This window comes from Rhizoctonia solani, chromosome 1, assembly GCF_016906535.1.
Source record: "Rhizoctonia solani chromosome 1, complete sequence".
NCBI lineage: Eukaryota > Fungi > Basidiomycota > Agaricomycetes > Cantharellales > Ceratobasidiaceae > Rhizoctonia > Rhizoctonia solani.
In genome coordinates, this window is record NC_057370.1 from 3185149 (window position 1) to 3203922 (window position 18774).

The window sequence follows — 18774 nt, forward strand, 5'->3', positions numbered from 1 at the left end:
GAAACCGTGGGACGGAGGTATCATGGAGCCGGAATTTGACCGGTGTGAACCACTGTATCTATTTCTGACTCTAGCCCATAATGGGTTTTGATGATCAGTTCCCGACGATAGAAGGGTCTCCTGCTTGGATGTGAGTAAAAGGAGATATGCCGTGAATTTCTACAACTATAAAATGATAGCAATAAGGTAAAAATATTGTGTTCTTTTTTAGTCATTCTGCATACATCAGTAGCGGTCCCGAGCGTAGATAAGATGGTGGTGTACTTCCAGGCGTCTTGAGAATATAGGAATATTTGAGGGACGAGTAAACGATATTTGTTATTAGGAGACTCGGTTGAGGAAGTGCGAGTTACTGTAAGAGTGAGGTGGTGAACCCAAAGTTAAATGGAGTCCATTCTCTTTTGCCTTGAGCCAACAAAGGGTGCAGACACTGAGATTCATGTGTAAGCGAATAAGCGAAAAGGCCTAGGATTTGAGGGTTGCGATCGCCGTGGAAGTGGGGCCATAAGCTAAGCGCCCAAGTGGCTGTGGCGAAAAGAAGGCCTTGGTTGCTCTTTCGCGGCGTAAGCAGACTCCTCACCAACCACGATGGGGTCGCGGAGCGGACTCGAAACGCACGACCTAACCGCGCTTATATCGAGCACCGGGGGATCAACAGTATACCCCAACGAAGAGACTATCCTTAATGTTCTGCAGACTAGGTTTAGGGCGGATGAGCCATATGTCCGTATCGCAGGAACCACTCTTGTCGTCGTCAACCCACTCAAGTCTCTGGCCAGCGTAAACGATCTCAGTGCTACCGAGTATGCAAAACTCTCTAGAGCGGTCGAAAAACCCCAGTTACAGCCGCACGTGTATGAGCTTGCAGCTCGCGTGTACGCGATGATGAAAAGGACTGGAATCCCACAGACAGTTGTTTTTAGGTGTGTATTTTTATTGGATTTATTTACAGGTGTTCTCGGAGGCTGAACCTGGACTTCATTTGTTTAGGGGAATTACGGGATCAGGCAAGTCTCACACAGCATCGCTATTTTCGTCCCAATTGGTTCGACTATCGGCGCGGTCCGGTCCAGCCTCGCAAGTAGCCGCTCAACTCGGAGCACTACAGACCGTCTTGACGTCGTTCGGTCATGCGAAGACCTCTCATACCGCATCGGCATCCCGGTTTTCATGCTATACCGAACTATACTTCGATTCACCTAATCGGGCACATCTTACTGGTGCCATTGTACACACATTCGGCCTTGATAAAAGGCGACTGTCCCGACTTGCTCACGACGAGCGCACATTCCATGTCTTTTATCAACTTTTGGCCGGAGCCACAGCCCAAGAACGCGATTCCCTGGTTTTGGGCGATATGACAGATTATAATTTGCTGGCATCCAGCGGTTGTTACCGTCTTCCTGCCGGTCCCTTCTCCGATGACGCACTGGCCATGCTCGATCTACGAGACGCACTCAAAACTCTCGCTTTTAAGCCCAAGCATATCACCTCCATTTGGTCTCTCCTCACAGCGATCCTTACTCTTGGCAACATTCAATTTGCCGATCACGGCGGAACCACCAATGAGGCAAGGGGCGAATCGGCTTATGTCACCAATCCCGAAGTGCTCGAACAAGCCGCCACACTCCTTGGTGTGCCATCCGAGCAGCTATCAGACGCGTTGACCGTTCGGACCAATTATATCCGACGCGACCTATTTACTTCGGTTCTCAATGCCCCAGAATGTGCCAAGCAGACTGAGCAGCTTGCCATGGACTTGTATGCAATCCTCTTCGCCTATGTCATCGAGAGCGCCAACCATCGCATTGCTCCCCGCGACGTCGACCAAGTTCCGGAATCAGCCGGTATAATTGCAATGCTCGATACACCTGGCCATCAAGCACGCAGCAACGGGGCAGGTACACTTTTGGCCAGTGCTCTTTCTGAAAATGGATTCGAGGAGTTTTGTGCCAACTTCCAAGCAGAATGTATCAACGCATTTGTCCTGCGTCACGCTTTTGACGACACGATCGGATTAAGCTCCCGCGTGACTTCCGATGGCATTTCCTTGCCAACCGTTCAACTTGTCGATAACTCTGCGTGCGTCGAGCTTCTTCGTGGTGTCTCTGCACCAGGTAGTGTCGAGCGCCCTGGAGGCGTCATTGGCCTAATAGACAAGGCTGCGCGTGGTGTTAGCAATGGATCCGGTTTACCGCACTCCAATGACCTCTTGCAAGATATGGCTCACGCATTCGGAGTTCATGCCTCGTATATCACGTCTCCGTCGTCTAGCGCCGCTGCTGACCAAGCCCTATTTGGAATCGCTCATTACGCTGGTTCTGTCTCGTACGACGTTCGCGACTTCGTCGCCCGGGATGTTGACACTCTCGATCCGGGTGTTCTCAATGTTCTCCGCCGTACAAACGAGCCGTTCATCGAAAAGCTCATTGCCGGCCCTGCAGTCCGCGTCGAAATGCACGCGCGAGAACGAGGCGTTGTGGTTCGCGCGCAAGTCGGCTCGCGCGCATTGCGTATGCCCAATTCGCGACTCCGCCGCTCAACTGAAAATCGTGAAGAGCTCGATCCTGAGGGAATTTATCCTGTGATGACCCAATTATCTTACGCGCTCGGCGTTGCCACCGATGCTCTTGGCGGCGAGGGTGCAGAACAAGACGGTCAGAATGTGCCGGTGCTGTGGAATGTGACTTGCATTCGTCCCAACGACTCGCAGACGCCCAACAGTTTCGACAAGCGACGAGTCCGGGCCCAGATTCGGGCGCTTGGTTTGCGCGAAATGGTCGAGCGCAAGATTGGCGAGGTTGTGATCGGCGTGCCCAGACAAGAGGGAGATGATCGGTACGGTCCTGGGAGTGGCTGGGAGCGAGAAGGTGTCGAAGGCCGAGATTGTGTTTGGTTGGGATACGAACCTTGGAAAGCACTTGAAGATCAGGTCCGGACTGGAGAGCCCGGGGAAGGTGAAGAAGAGCCGGCTGAGCCTGTTCGAAGCTATGCGCGACAACATGATCGGACTACGAGCGCGGCCGGTATCGGGGATGGCGCCGAGGATTCATTGCTTCCCGAAAATAGCCCGTTTGCTGACGCCAATGCTGCCGATTGGGACCGCAAGGCATCGTATGCTACTCTTCCTACTCCTCCCTCTGGTACCGCCGCTACGACACCGGGTACTCCCGAACTCGGCGTTCTCCCCAACAAGGAAAAACCGGTCATGAAAGGACACAAAGAAGAGGTTGCCGAGACGCGTGTGCGTAAGGTCTGGAGGGTCTTCACCTGGATGTGCACTTGGTGGATCCCCACGTACCTCCTCATTCATGTCGGCAGGATGAAGCGCCCCGACATTCGGCAAGCCTGGCGCGAGAAAGTCACGATTTGCATGCTCATTTTCTTTGCTTGCGCATTTGTCATCTTCTACATTATCATCTTTGGCAAGCTTCTCTGCCCGCAATTCGACAAGGCCTGGAACGTGGACGAGCTATCTGGCCATGCCGCCGAGAACGATTATTGGGTCGCCGTGCGAGGTATCGTCTACGACATTACCGATTTCTGGAAAGGTAGCCACAGCGATATCACTGCCCAACCGTCTTCGAACGACCTAATGCAGGAACTCTGGGGCCAGGACTTGACTTCGTACTTCCCCATTCCTCTTACCCTCGGCTGCTCCGGTCTTGTATCGGACACAACCATGACTCTCGGCGTTTCCAACCAAAGCACGATCACAGTCCCCACAGCGATTCATACCTCGGGCTCCGCCCAGTCTGTTACGAGCTCCCAGCTCGCGAGTGAAACTTGGTATACCAACCGGTTCTTGCCCAAGATGGACGAATATTACAAGGGCACGTTGGTGTGGGACTGGAAAACGATCGAGAGCAATGCGCTGAACGATGACACTGGTCGGACATGGGCTGTTTGGGACGAAAACGTTTATGACCTGAGCGACTACTTTTACACCATCGACCAGAACCCGAATCAATCCAAGTACGAATTCATCGACTCGCGGGTCACGGCTTTGTTCAGGCAACAACCCGGGCAGGACATTACCAAGAACATTCGCAGGGAGTTGGACAAAATGTCTAGCGAAGATCAAGCCAAGATCTACGCGTGCATGAAAAACGTGTTTTACGTTGGCAAGACCGACTTTAGGAAAACCCCCAAGTGCCAATTCAGTAGTGTGTTGCTTATCGTATTTGCGGCAATCATAGCTGTTACTATCCTTGCAAAGTGTGGGTACTTGTGAGCGGAGCTTTAATTTGGTGATACTGATCTACATTATCGGCAGTCTTGGCCGCTCTCCAGCTCACTGGTAAACGCTCGCCCGAAGCCATGGACAAGTTCGTTATTTGCCAGGTCCCGGCGTACACCGAAGATGAAGAGTCTCTTCGCCGAACCATCGATTCGCTCACGGTCCTCAAGTACGACGACAAGCGTAAATTACTGTTCATCATTTGTGATGGGAATATTATCGGATCAGGAAACGATCGTTCGACTCCTCGTATCTGCTTAGACATTTTAGGTGTGGATCCTGCGCTCGATCCAGAGCCTCTACGGTTCAGAAGTGTCGGCGAAGGATCCAAACAGTTGAATTACGGCAAGGTCTATTCGGGGTTGTACGAATTCGAAGGCCATGTTGTGCCGTGAGTTTGAGCCTGGTTTAGCTCCGGCCCCTTGATTATGCTCATACTTCGGCCGATAGGTACATTGTAGTGGTGAAGACCGGCAAGCCCAGCGAGACCTCCAAACCGGGTAATCGTGGGAAGCGAGACTCTCAGATTTTGCTGCTTCACTATCTGAACCGTGTGCACTTCGACGCCCCGATGAGCCCGCTCCAGCTCGAGATTTACCATCAAATGAGGAACGTGATTGGAATCGACCCGGCGTTCTACGAGTATATTTTCATGGTGGATGCCGACACAGTACGTACCATCGCTCCAAGCAAAATAAACCTTTTGGGTTTTTGAGATCCTACGCTAATCCTATTTGGTGCCTGACCCAGACTGTTACTCCGGATTCATTGAACCGGCTCGTGGCTTGCACGGCAGACGATTCTCAGATTATCGGAATCTGCGGCGAGACCAAGTTGGACAACGAGGAAGGCTCGTGGTGGACCATGATCCAGGTAAGATAAATTAGCGGAATAATTTAGGACTTCCTTCAATTGACCCTGTGCCAGATCTACGAGTACTATATTTCCCATCATTTGGCTAAAGCTTTCGAGTCACTGTTTGGATCCGTCACCTGTCTACCCGGATGTTTTTCCATGTACCGCATTCGTACTGCCGACAAGGGTCGCCCAATCATCATTTCGAACCGCATCATCGATGACTACAACGAAGGCATCGTCGACACACTTCACAAGAAGAATCTACTGCATCTAGGAGAGGATCGTTACCTAACGACCCTCATGATGAAACATTTCCCTACCTTCAAGATGAAATTCACGCCCGACGCAATTGCTCACACTATTGCACCCGATCGATGGAGCATCTTGCTGTCCCAACGGCGTCGATGGATCAACTCCACTATTCACAATCTTTGCGAGCTGGTCGTCCTGCCTGAACTGTGTGGTATTTGCTGTTTCTCTATGCGGTTCATCGTGTTTTTGGATTTGGTCGGAACAATCGTAAGTAGGCTTGTGATTGGCACTTGTATGCGCGTCCTAATGTTCAATTTGATCGACAGATCCTCCCTGCCACATGTGTATACGTGAGTACTTCGACCTGTCTTTTTCAGCACCTGGATTGACGTTTTGGATCAGCTCGTGTACTTGATTGTCATCACTGCGACAGGGTCTGGGCCCATCCCCTACATTACACTAGTCATGCTGGCTGCGACTTATGGTTTACAGGTGGGCCCCTCCCCTTTCATTTCACCTATGCTGAACCCTAATAACCACGTTGGATAGGCGATCATATTCCTGTTAAAACGTGAATTTATGCTGATCGGATGGATGATAATTTATCTATTTGCGTATGCCGTTTCACTCCACGTGTATCGTTTGATCCATGCTTATCTGAATCGTAACAGATACCCCGTATACAGTTTCTTCCTCCCGATCTATTCGTTCTGGTCTATGGACGATTTCTCCTGGGGTAACACCCGTCTTATCCAAAACGAAGGAGGCAAAAAGGTTGTTGTCCTACCGGAAGATGAGGGCTTTGACGAAAGCATGATCCCCTTGAAGAAATTCAGTGGTCAGTCCATCGCTATTCGGCTTTTTAAATTCAATGCTAAATATGAAACCGCCCACGCTTCACCCACGCCATTGCGCAACGTATACAGAATATGAAGCAGAAGCATGGGAAACAGGGTCGCACAAGTCAGTAGAGTCGAAACAGACAGGCTATACGCAAGCCAAGTCTTTGTCCGCCCAGGACTTTGCGCGCCGTCGTGCTCAGGAAACAGGTTTCGCAGCGTCGTACCACGCTGGGTCTCAAAGCGGCGATTATTACCGAGACACCAACAAGATGTCTGGTGCAGGCAGTATGCGAGGTCATGGTAGTAACTCTGGCCACGGTCCTGGGCTTCGTTCGCAAGGCTCGAATCCCAATCTCCAGCAGCAATATCTCATGCCCCAATTCAGTGGAATGGGTGGAATGGGTGGAATGGGTGTGAACATGCCATGGATGGGCTCTCAGGCCGGTAGTGATTATGGAGGGCATGGCGCTGCAGGCAGTATGAACATGGGAATGATGGGAATGAACCCCTACATGATGGGCTCTATGGGCTCTATGGGCATGGTCAACAACCCATATGCAGCAAGCACAATGGGAGGTGTTCCTCGAAATAGCGTAATGACTAACCTCAATATGTTTGGAGGCGGCCTCGAAGCTCAGCAGACGGGCAACACTGGTCTGGGTCTCGGAGGAGGTCTCGGCACAGGGACGGGTGGACGACCAATGTCTACGTTCTCCATGGCTACAACAGTAAACCCGCTCGCTGGTGGGCCGAGCCAAAGTACAAACCCGAGCGATGAAGAGCTTTTGACCGTATTGAAACACTACTTGGCAAGCCAGGATTTGTTCTCGGTGACAAAGAAGTAGGATTATATTTCCTTCGGTGTCTTTGATGTTTCTGACCATGTCTAATTTGCAGGAGTGCGCGTGAAGCCGTGGCACAACGTTTCCCCAAGGCCGACTTAAGTGATCGCAAGGACTTTTTGAACAAATCCATTGATACGATCCTCACAGAAAACGCATAGACATTTTCCCGCTTCCACCTCGTTTTCAAACACTGCAATCACTCTCCTTAGCATACACTCAAGTCCAATATCATATCTGCAGTGCATTCCCTCGCTGTTTCTGTCATCTCCTCATATCGGACATATGGTACTTCCTCTGAACTCTTGGCTTTTAAATTTGTCGTTTCGTGACTATAGTACTAGTACACGGACTGTTTGTTGGTCTTTTTTTCGTACGATATAGACAATAATATATCTGCTTTCTGTCTGGACTAGCTTATCAATATCGATTATTCGATCGGCTCAGCAGTGGATTATATCATCGGAATCCCCCAAACTGAAGAGCATAATCAAACTACCAGTTGATACGTTCGTCAAACCCTTGAAGTGCGGGGTGGTTCTTATCTCCAATGTGATTGCTTATCAAACCAAAATGTATACAACACCACTTGACCTCATCCTACGTATAACGGATATAATGTTCGGGCACCCAGATACGGAGGTTGCGCCTGGATCCTCGCCCCCTCTCCCCACCCCCACACATACCTTGACAATTGCGATCGCATCACCAAAAGTATTCTAGCCTATTTTGACGTTGAAAAGCAAGTAATCCACGTGTCGCGAGTATAAAAATTGCCGATCTGGTCCCGCTTGTCAATCATACCTGAAGTGCTATTCTCGTGCAACGATTACACCCACGTTCATTTCAACCAACTTTTGCGCAATTCGCCTGCATACAGCATCCTTCCACGGCTAGCTTTAGGTAATTTTGGTGTCCAATATTATTCCTTTTGTCCGTATGAGCAGTAGATCCGTTTCTGTGTGTCCCTTCAAAATACCTGCTTTGTCCTGTGCTGTCGTATATCATAATGGAGCCATGCGTTGGCGCTAACAAGGATAGGTATTTTTCCAATGCTCTTGTGCTCATCCCAGACGACCGTTATGTAAAGGCCTATCTGAAGCTCATACAAGGCGTGCTAAACGAAACATCAGGATGAACGGCATGATTACTTGGAGATGATGTTCGAGGTGCTGTGGGGTCACTAGCGCGCTATGAGGTTTCGGCGTGAATTTCAAACCAGTGAAGACGCTCATCACTCCTACAAAACCAGCAAGGAAAGCCCCTACTTGTCTCTCACACCTGCTACGCCCTACAAGTATATGAACTGCGACAACTATCATGCATAGGCCAATTCCTCTAGACATAATAATCCAGATTATTCAGTTTGTTGTATGGGAATTGAAGCGATGCGAAAGAACCCTCCAAGTTGAGCTGTCCAAGGCCAAGTTCCAGAGTGGCGTTGCGAATGCATGTAAAGCCTATCGCGACATGTACATGCTCGAATGGACCCGCTACTTGACCTTACATAAAGTTGAAGACTGGAAATTTGCTATCGATCACGACTTTGCCTCACATGTTCGGTAAGCTAAAGATATATTCAGCTCTCTTGTACCTGCTGAAAGTGTACCAGATCTCTAGTGATTAAAGAGGACACTTTGCCGTCCTACACCACCGTGAAAGCACACCTCGACTTCTCTCGGTTTGACTTAATTCATACCCTAACCCTGGACTGCCACAATGATGTTGGACACAGTACTTCACTGGGCTTAAAAGGGCAATGGTCATACAAGAAGATTATTCCGAACCTCCCGAGAAGGTTGAAATCACTCGTTATACTGAATGCCCATGGGCCAGATCTGCAAGTCATTCAGAAAGTGATTAAGCAGTGCAGCGGTCTAGAAAGTTTGACACTCGGACGTTGCACCAAATTTAACCGCCCTGAGGGCTGCGAATTCTGGCGTAGCTTTCCTAATGATCACGACTCGTACTTTTCAAGACAAGGCGTTGATGGTTATGCTGTGCGTGAAAAGCCTCGTACTAGGAACCCCAACCTCTGACATTTTACTGCAGAATGCACTCGGTACCGAGCTCCAGGGGTTGCCCAATCTCAAGGCCATTTTCGTCAATGTTTATTTGACCGATACGAAATATCTGAACGAAGCGAACCTCGAAGCTCCTGCTTCCGTAGTTGAAGCGCCTCAATTCCCACCCGAAAGCAATCCGGAGATTGCAAATAGAATTGTCAAAGATGCGACAAATAATCCGACTGGATTACAGTCGCCCGCGCCCGTTGGATCTAGAATGATGGAACCGGAGAAAAGAGGGACCAAGTGTGAGGAAGAAAAGGCTACAGAAGAAGCTGAGAATGTGGCGGCCAAAGTCCTATTTGACTGTCACCCAGCTCTGGAGACCGCCGGGTTTATTTCCTATTGGTCCAAAAATCATTTGGGATGGTCAATCCGGAAACGCAAGGAAGAGAACGATAATAAATCACCTGACCCTGGAGGGGAGCAGGATGTAATCGGTACTGTAGAGTTGCTTCAATCTATTTAGCGGGGGTGTGCGCTCGGGTTCATGGACCAGGGGGGCAGACTGGTCGTACCTTGGCAGCATCGTCGCTAGATTATACCAGTGTGCTAAAGATACCCGAAGGCCAAATGAGAACCCGCCAAAAATAACTGCCTTATAATTTTGATTATACTTCGCCCCGATGTTATGAACCTCTTACGCTTAGATATGGGAGTAAAGCTGCCTTTATGCACGAGTCATTTCCTATGCATCTTACATAAATGGAGTCAATTTGTACTATGTAACACGTTGTTTTTCTGCATATAAATGCTCCCTCATGGCTGAAACGCAATCGATTCGAAACAACATGAAAGCAGGTCATCAGAAGTGCCTATATACATATTGAATGATGGATAAGAATAAACTTAGGTTTCGGTAGCTCTGTGTATCTGACCCGGTATCATGAGACTAAAGGCAAAAACGAGTATACACAAACCTGTGTATACATTGTTATCGTCAGATATCAGCATGTATGGGGGATCCGGCAGGAAGTGCGCGGATGAAAACTGGGCCACCGAGACGCGAGTAGAACTCGTGGGTGGGTGGCCAGATCTGACGATGAACGAAATGTGGGTAAGAACTCATGTGTCGCAACGATTCGCGAAATGTATCGATGTGAGCGAATGGGGCGGTGGGTGGGAAAACGAAATAAAAGTGCAATGATGAGTCGAATACACTGTGGAAGTCTCGACGAGCAAGCACGATCGATGATCACGTGGCTGTTTTTAAAAATATATATTTAGAGAGTTACATGCGAACGAGATCTGAACACATATGGTTGTATCTAGTGTCCGACCACGTGTCGTGAGCGGTTTGCCTTGTTCGCATGTAGCTCTTTAAATATGAATCCAAAAAAAAGTCCGACCACGTGATCGGGGGGGTTTTTTTTTGATACAATTTATTACTGGGACCCGAACACTTGGTCGGATACCGAGGGCTATCAACTAATAGATACACGCATAGGCGACAGGCAAGGGCAGGTGGGAAGATAAAAGGGAACACACAGGAGGGTTGAGAAGCGCACATGACCTGGAGAACGCGCCAGCAGGGGAATGCAAGGTTGGGAGGGACGGGTGGGAAACCACGTGATCGGGTTCCAGTAATAAATTGTATCAAAAATTGACAATCACGTGACTATAAGCCCGAATCCCTACGCCTAAATCTGGGTTCGTGGGTCTCCGCAGGCTCCGATCCACAGCCACCTATTGAATGTGAATGATATTCTGTTATACTTCATGGGCTCATACAAATATTAGCATGCAAACATAACGCACTCATATATCACCGACACATAACACAAAAATTGATGGTCTTGGTACAAGGTGGGTGTTTCGTCAAACAAATTGTGGGCTGTGACGGTGGTGCAAACTTATGACAAGATGCAGCAGGATAGAGTAGGATAACCTTCAGCGCTTGCGGGTGGTTATCCACTGATCTTACTTACAGAGCTTACTATGAATGTTTGTCCGGCTATAAATTGGTCCTGTGCTTGAGCCTAGTGGGCTCATAGAATGGAGGGGTTAGCATGCCCGTCCCCCCGAAAGGCAGGCCAGTAGTTATTCCCATTTATTGAAGGATTCAATGACGAAGATAACGAGGCATAGGATCCGCTCACAAATGCTTACTTATCGGTAATTCTTAATACTACGAACAAAGTCTTGAATTTGTCGAAAGTATATTTATGATTACGGTTGAAATTAAGTCCAATCTCCGCCCAAATAATTTTGACGACATCTGCATAAATATAAACCCTAGCCGTGGCCACGCAATGCAGAGGGTGCACACTCCTCTTATTTTCATTCAAGCAAGCAACCTAAGCCTAAGATCCAGCGGGACTATAGGTAATGTAACTATGTCCAATAGCAATAATTTAAGTTTACCGGATGTGGCCATGGGACCCTCATCGACGTCGTTAAACTCAACTATAAAACATGTGAATTTTCAGACAGAAAAATACAATTGTTTGGTAATGCATATCTTAGAGTGGAGGGTAGACTTATTGAAGTCATACATTAAACAATGATCATATGGGAATACTGGGTTATGGACTTCTCGTAAGGTAGAGAGCCGTAAAACTGCTGTATTTTGTTGAGGTTGTGCTTATATCACGGTCGTTGATTACATAACTCGGTCCTACCCAATCGACACGCCATCCGAGGAGTTCACGTTGGCAACTACGATAAAGCCTTGAGTCGCGTCAACTAACTCTCGTTGGAGACACATCCGAATCCAAGGTATAATGTAATGTTAATCCGCTCAACAAAATACTAAACACCCACAAAGTCTTTATTGTTGACAGGAACCGGGGTTCTGTGTGATAAGTGCAGGCAACAAATCTTTGCTTCAGTAGCTCAGTAAGTTAGATGCTACGTGCTTTCGTTGTAGAACCAAGCTGACGTTCGTAGCATGTCAGACTTTGCTGATCTGTGGAATAGCGTCACCCCCAGCGCAAGCAAACAGCCGGCCAATCAATCTCTCGGTAGCCAACTGAATGCTGCGAGCAAGAGCACACTAGGGACTGGCTCCCAACCCGGCTCGCGGGCGCATACTCCCTCGTATTTCTCGAGTTCTGTCATATCACCACAACCTGTTGGTCAAGCTCAACGCCAGAACCCCAGCCTGACTGTTACTGGAATTTCGGCCAAATCACCCGCGTCGGCCAGATCCCCGCCAAGTGCAAGTGCGGGCGATGCGTTTGGGGACCTCTTTGCACTATCTGGCGCATCCCAAGCAAAGAATATGACAATTGCCGAACGTCAGGCTCAGGCAAACCAGGCTCAAGCCAAAGCCCAGGAACTCGCCAGAAAGGAACGGGAAAAAAACGGGGCATTCTGGGACCAGCTGGAATTTTCTACGTCTGGGAGATCCACACCAATGAGCAATCCGAATCGCTCTACACCGTCTCTTGTACCTCAACCTCAGACCCAGGCCCCGCGAATAAATACCGAGCTCTTGGTCCCTTCGCGCGCATCTCCTCTACCATCATCCAAGCCAAGTGGGTCAGCTATAACACCCGCTTCCAATGCCGATATGTGGGACCTGGATTCTTTTCTTACCTCCAGCAAGCCTGTATCTCCAGCCCCTGCTTCGTCATCAGTTGTTTCCCCAGGGCCCAAGAGTGCCCAAACAAACCGTGATTTGTTTGACCTCTTAGACTCGACGCCGGCCACAGGGCAAGGGAGTCCAAGTGTCTTAGGGAAAAACTCCCTAGAGCGTTCTGGGACCCCCGGCGATTTCGACTGGGGTGACCGGGAAGATGGTGACGATCTTTTGGGCGAATTGGGTAAACCTGTAGCACAGGCGCCTAATGAGGATCCAGTGCGTGTTTACTCTATTTTCACTAGTGACATAAAATAATCGGCGAGCCATAGAGAACCGACGCCCAACCCACCCCGTCCAACCGTCATGAACAGGCACCTAAAAAGAGGCATGGGTCGCCTCCCCCGCATATTCTCGGTCAAATTGTCGAAATGGGATTCTCTGTTCAACAAGCCAAGGTAGCACTTGCTAACACATCCACTGGAACAGATGTCCAAGCAGCCCTCGAAGCGCTACTTGCTGCGGGCGTACCGGATTCGAGGCAAGATCAGAGATCTAGCGAGGATGGTCTGGAGCGGTTTAGAGCTGAAGATGAAGCTGTGCGAGAACAGTATGAAATAGAGCGTCAAGGACGGCGTACAAGACCAACTCGTAATGCTGCACCTGAGCCAGCTAACGATGAACCAACACTACAGCTACAAGAAAGGGCGGATCAGCTTATGGCGCAGGCGTCTCTATTTGGATCTAGCATGTTGAATCGGGCCAACGCATTATGGAAAGAAGGTAAAGAAAAGGCGCTGAAAGCCTACGAAGAGCATGGTGCCGCTAGCACAAGCTCTGGGCGCTCCAGAGATTCTGCGCGTCCGGCATGGATGGCTGAAGCATCATCTCCCTCCCGAGATAACGATACTCGGATTCCGGAACATTCTGGGTTTCGGGACGACGGCTCGGATTCGGTTTTGCCTGCTCGGCCACAGCCCAAGCCGAGGCGATCAGCTCCAGATCGACAGATATCACAGCCGACGATCGTCACGACCGCTCCTTCTCGGCCAGCAGACAAACTCGCATCCTTATTTTCCGATACCACTACCTATGTTTCTCCTTCACGCCGAAAAGCACCGTCACATACCCCCACACCCATTCAATCCTCGCCTGTAGAGCATCGCATAAAATCACCGGTCGTTCAACTTCGTACGCGTAACAACCCCACAGTCTCGGCGGATATACTTTCTGTAGTGCAAACACACAGAACTAAAGGCACTGATTCATTTAAACTGGGGCAATACGGTGTAGCCATTGAGTCATATACTGCTGCACTAGAGCTACTTCCAGAAGAACATCTCACCAGGATACCGCTTCTGAACAATCGAGCCGCCGCACGGTCCAAGATAGGTGATACTTCGGGAGCCACCGAGGACTGTACCGCTGTTCTGCAAGCGATCGGTGACGATTTTGATCCAGCAAGGGAAGCACCTGTTCCCGACGTGGATCTTAATGGAGCTTTTGTAAAGGCCTTGCGCCGCCGGGCCGAGATGCTGGAGAGCACCGAAAAGTGGAAACGGGCAAGGGAAGACTGGGAACGACTGGTCAAGGCGGGCGGAGCCTGGGCTGGAAGCAAAGCAAGTTCCGATGGTGTGCAAGGCGCAGGGCGCTGCAAACGTATGGAAGACGGAGGTGGTGCCCCTGTCTCGAAGCCGCATGGTTCCGTCACCTCTACGAAACCAAAGCCACGACCGAGACCAAGACCGGCACCTGCGAGGACGACCCCGTCGAATCCCGAGGACTCGGCAGTTCACCGTCTCAAGGTTGCGAATGCGGCCGCGGAAGCTGAGGGGGATCAAAAGCATGCACTCAAAGATAGTATTGACGCACGTGTTTTGGCATGGAAAGGAGGTTTGTCGCTGTTGTATGCTGCTCTGGCTTCTCATTCTGACTTTCATGTGTGTGAAAACAGGCAAAGAGAACAACATCCGGGCATTGATAGCATCCTTAGATACGATTCTATGGCCGGAGCTTGGATGGACCAAAGTTGGGTGCGCACATTCACGAAACCAGATAAGCTCAATCACTTATTTTTTTGGAGGCAGAATGCATGAACTCGTCATGCCGAACCAAGTCAAAATCAAATACGTCAAGGCCATCGCCAAGGTACATCCAGATAAGGTTAGAAACACTCGTTGTGTGATCTTTGAAGCTACTAATACAACGTGCATACAGTTAAATACGGGCTCCACGACTGTGGAACAAAGGATGATAGCGAACAGTGTTTTTGGGGCGTTGAATGAGGCCTGGAATGCATTCCAACCATAGGCGAATTCATCGCATATACCTAGCCGCTGATGTCACGATGGGTGGTGTTTTATCTGGTCAATTTATAGATCCTGAATAGAATGGTATAGAAACAGAGTAGGATCTCCGCCAAACACATGAGGGTAGGGTCTATCAGGGCAACTCCACTCAGTTTGGTGTGTTGAACTGCAATAGACTTTCAGATTGGCGTGAAGAATACTCGAGTCACTAAAGCTTCGCATTCAGTTAGGTGAACTATCACACATGCGATTCCTCATGGATTCTATGTTCTTCTATAAATGAATAAAGAGAGAGGGGCACTAAAACTACCAAACTGACGACCGAAAATCACACCTTACGCACTCCCTACATTCAGTGAACCAGAATTGTTGTGATATCAATACAAATTACGCTACAGCTGACTTCGTTGAAACCGATTTCACGGACTAACAAAAACGGATTCGTACATGTTTCCACCTTGCATGACAGTTCGTTATTCAACTTAAAATGTGAACCACTTTTGCATGCAGCTAGATTAACCATTTGTGGCGTTCCCCGCGAATGACACCTCAATGCATGCAGAAGGGCCTCGTTATTTGGTTTGTGAATGCCCATTATTTGGTGACACTAGCTAACTTCTCGAAATTTCCTTCCTGATCGCGCGATATCCTATGCGTGCTCCACCCAATCCGTTTCTCTGAACAAAAGCTTGCCCATGAAACCAACGAAAGAGTGGGGATCTCCCTTGCAAGAATCTCTATCGCCTCTGCTTCCACCGCCAATGTTGGCTCTCGGTATTGAATATTACATTCCTCGCAAGGCTCTTCCCAGACCTTTAAGCTGGCCCTTGACAAGCCGTCTAATCCAGTATGCTGTTGCAGATGGGTACCAATTGCTGCATGAGCGGTAAGGTATATCCCAATCTCTAACTCCCTCAAGTTCTTGACCCCCTTGAGCTCTCCAGCAACTGCAGACTAGACGGTCGAATTGTATTTGATTTCGCATTAAAGACGATACTCAAAGTGTGACTCACTGCATACGCGGGGACCCCTTGGTCGCTAAAGTAGGAATCTGATTCGCCCTGTGGCAAATTTTTCCAGAACTTGCACTCCTGCCGGGTGAATAGGGTGCATCGTGAAAGGGTGAGCGACTGCAACAACGGGCACTGCTCTATTACTTGTCGAATGAAATATATATCTGGAGTGTGGGAGTCATACACCCTAAGTGTGCGCAAGGTAGCAGGCAGATAGACCTTTAATCGTCGGTAGAACATCTGTATAGGCTGGACAACTTCGGGCAAGGGATGAGTTGCATGGTCTCCTGGCTCATACAAATCCGCAGGTGGCGGGTCTAGGTGAGTGTCTGGGTTCGGTGGCTGGCTGATCTCACCCTCTTCGAAGCGTATATCCTGGTGACAATGAAGTTCAAGTTCTTCCAGAAAGTTTAGCCCCATAAATGTATGCTGAGGGGACCAATAAATATTGAATTCGTTTTTACACACCAAGTGTCTATAATTTATTAGTGGTTGAACTTCCCAGCATCTCACGGCTATCTAACCTCACGTGAGTCATTAGGTTTATCCCATTGAATGTACCCATATTTAGGAGCTTTTCTAGATCAAATTGTTCTCGTAGTTTCACTGAGTGTACCCAATATCTCAACGCCATTTTGCGGTGTAACTTGGAGACGCTACCGAGATTCCGGAGTAGATCCGCCTTGGGCCTACTCTTGTATATTGAAGACTCCTCAGAATGGCATCTAGCCACCAGGTCTACTGAGTGGAAGACGATGGAGAACCATATTTCCGGCGGAAAGAATCGTGTTGTACTGTTCTCTTGGGTCAAGCCTAATTCCCAACGCTAAATAACCAGAATTTTAACGGTATAAACTCACTCTGAGTTTTTGCCCTGTCCCTCATTGAATAGCTGATCATCCAAGTAGGAGTTTATCGCTTCGTTGGATTGATTGTCTCTCTCAGGTGCACTATTAGAGCTATTAGAGTCCATAAATCGACAGGAAGCCGGATCAACGGATTGCTTTGCCGTCGCTACCTCTCGCCGAGATACTCGAACTAAACGACTCATTTTCTTCTAAATCAGCGTGTCCTCGAACTTGTTGATGAGCCACTTCTTCGAAAGATGATGGAATTCAGGTGCCAAAGGATATGTCTGGCTCGGACTCAATGCACGGCTATTAGCTTATGAGTAAAATAACCTCCTAGTGAGTGATCGTTGGATGTCGAACACTATTTCTGAGCTGATGGAGGAGTTGGCAGAGAAAGATAGGTGATGAGCGCTGCTCGCTTCGAAATATATACTGGCCAAGATGTGGCGCTTATGCTGAATCATCCGCTTAAAGGGGTGTGGGTTATATGCGGAACGTCAAGGAAATCTGGCCACTACTTTCATAGATGCGCATCTCTATCCCATCCCCGTGTATATTTTAGCTACACGTTCTGTGATTCTGGGAGTGGATGTTTGCGAAATAGGCCTAATGTAGATTTTCTGCACACTACGACTCAGCATGTACTAGAGAAACCAAAAGGAGTGCACACGCTCATACGCATGGCGTGCTCTTTACTCAAACTATAAGTAAGAAGTGATGGGTCGGTATTAATGACGCGTAAAATAGCACATGCTCTATTACTCTGTTTGTTCACCCTTGGACGTGCGTACTCTTACATGCCTCCGTGCGATGAATCTTGTTATCAGTTCTCTGTGACAGGTCTTGTATCCATCATTAGTGCAATGCAACGTCATAGTGACGTTCATATTAGTTTTCACCAACAATATGAGGGTTAACACGTAATCAACTACCCGAGACGGATCGTGTTTATACCGGAATGAGCGCCAATGAGCCCAGCACGTCGAAAGCGCCGCACTCACGGCCGTACATGATTGTTTTGGTCTATCCTATGCCCATACATTTTTATAGGAATAGAGCGATGATCATGAGCTCGTGGCAGTGAAATATGAGCACTAGCAAACTATAGTTATGGCATACCTTAAAGCCGGAGCCGGATTACTGACAGCACTTCGGGTCAGCCCCGTGGAAGAGTGCGATCTAGACGTACTTGGACAGAAATTGACTGCACATTGGTGCAAGATTTGAACTCCGTAAATTAGCCTTAGAGAAGAGCTTCTTGCTCTTGAATTGTTTTTTTCCGCAAGAAGTTCGCTAAGACTATATTGATACCTTAGTCGAAGCTGCGAGCGCGTCTCATACTCAGGGCCCAGGTGGGCAATGACCTAAGTCTATGCGGCGCTAGAAGTGAAATGCACCAATCACCGCGTGTATGGCATTGGCGCCGTACCGACGAATGAAGGAAGGGAATCAAAGAGAACTTGGGCTGGGCAGGTCTGCTCATGCATGGCATCCAGTACGGGCGCCTAGTGTGCAGGAAGAGCGACTAGACATAAGTTATTCCAAATAAAGATATTAAAAGGATCGTGAGATAGCACGCAAGCTACGGAGAAGCCACGTTAGTTGATCATGACATCAAGCAAGATCCGAAAGTCATTGTTTTGTTGCAGTGGCTATATCAAGCAGTCGAGACAATGGTAGAGTGGCACCTCATTGTCTCGCTGGGAATAGCGCCAATTGCTTCTTTGTCTATAGGCTTACACGTTGCATTCAACGTGCTAGGAGCACGTACATTCAATGCAGAAACCACATTGGTGAGATCTATTGAATACTATTGACAGCGATAAATGAGCTGTACTATAATAAAGAGGAAAGAATGAGCTGTACATGTGTCATATTTGATTGAATGGCCCAGGATTCCGGCCTATAGGGTTAACGCCATATGCCGATCGAATGATATCAAGTTTGCTATTCCTTGGGATGAATTGTATACATCCGC

At 48.7% G+C, this 18774-nt stretch overlaps 4 protein-coding genes across 4 annotated transcripts; 3 read left to right on the forward strand and 1 right to left on the reverse strand.

Moving 5' to 3' along the window:
- Positions 1-588: 588 nt before the first annotated feature.
- On the forward strand, positions 589-7195 carry RhiXN_04571 (chitin synthase; the record flags this gene model as incomplete). The annotated part of the gene is made up of 12 exons (XM_043324388.1): positions 589-923; positions 991-4220; positions 4277-4631; positions 4691-4910; positions 4991-5113; positions 5168-5617; positions 5677-5700; positions 5753-5842; positions 5900-5964; positions 6022-6188; positions 6277-7033; positions 7090-7195. 12 exons carry the CDS (start codon positions 589-591, stop codon positions 7193-7195), a joined length of 5922 nt encoding a protein of 1973 aa, XP_043176807.1.
- A 1159-nt stretch (positions 7196-8354) lies between these two features.
- On the forward strand, positions 8355-9569 carry RhiXN_04572 (uncharacterized protein; the record flags this gene model as incomplete). Its single annotated transcript, XM_043324389.1, has 3 exons — positions 8355-8596; positions 8647-9034; positions 9087-9569. 3 exons carry the CDS (start codon positions 8355-8357, stop codon positions 9567-9569), a joined length of 1113 nt encoding a protein of 370 aa, XP_043176808.1.
- A 2421-nt stretch (positions 9570-11990) lies between these two features.
- On the forward strand, positions 11991-14933 carry RhiXN_04573 (UBA domain-containing protein; the record flags this gene model as incomplete). Its single annotated transcript, XM_043324390.1, has 5 exons — positions 11991-12902; positions 12956-14516; positions 14578-14656; positions 14711-14786; positions 14841-14933. 5 exons carry the CDS (start codon positions 11991-11993, stop codon positions 14931-14933), a joined length of 2721 nt encoding a protein of 906 aa, XP_043176809.1.
- A 593-nt stretch (positions 14934-15526) lies between these two features.
- Positions 15527-16365, reverse strand: RhiXN_04574 (uncharacterized protein; the record flags this gene model as incomplete). Its single annotated transcript, XM_043324391.1, has 2 exons — positions 15527-15886; positions 15946-16365. The coding sequence occupies 2 exons, from the start codon at positions 16363-16365 to the stop codon at positions 15527-15529; spliced, it is 780 nt and encodes a 259-aa protein (XP_043176810.1).
- Positions 16366-18774: the final 2409 nt, after the last annotated feature.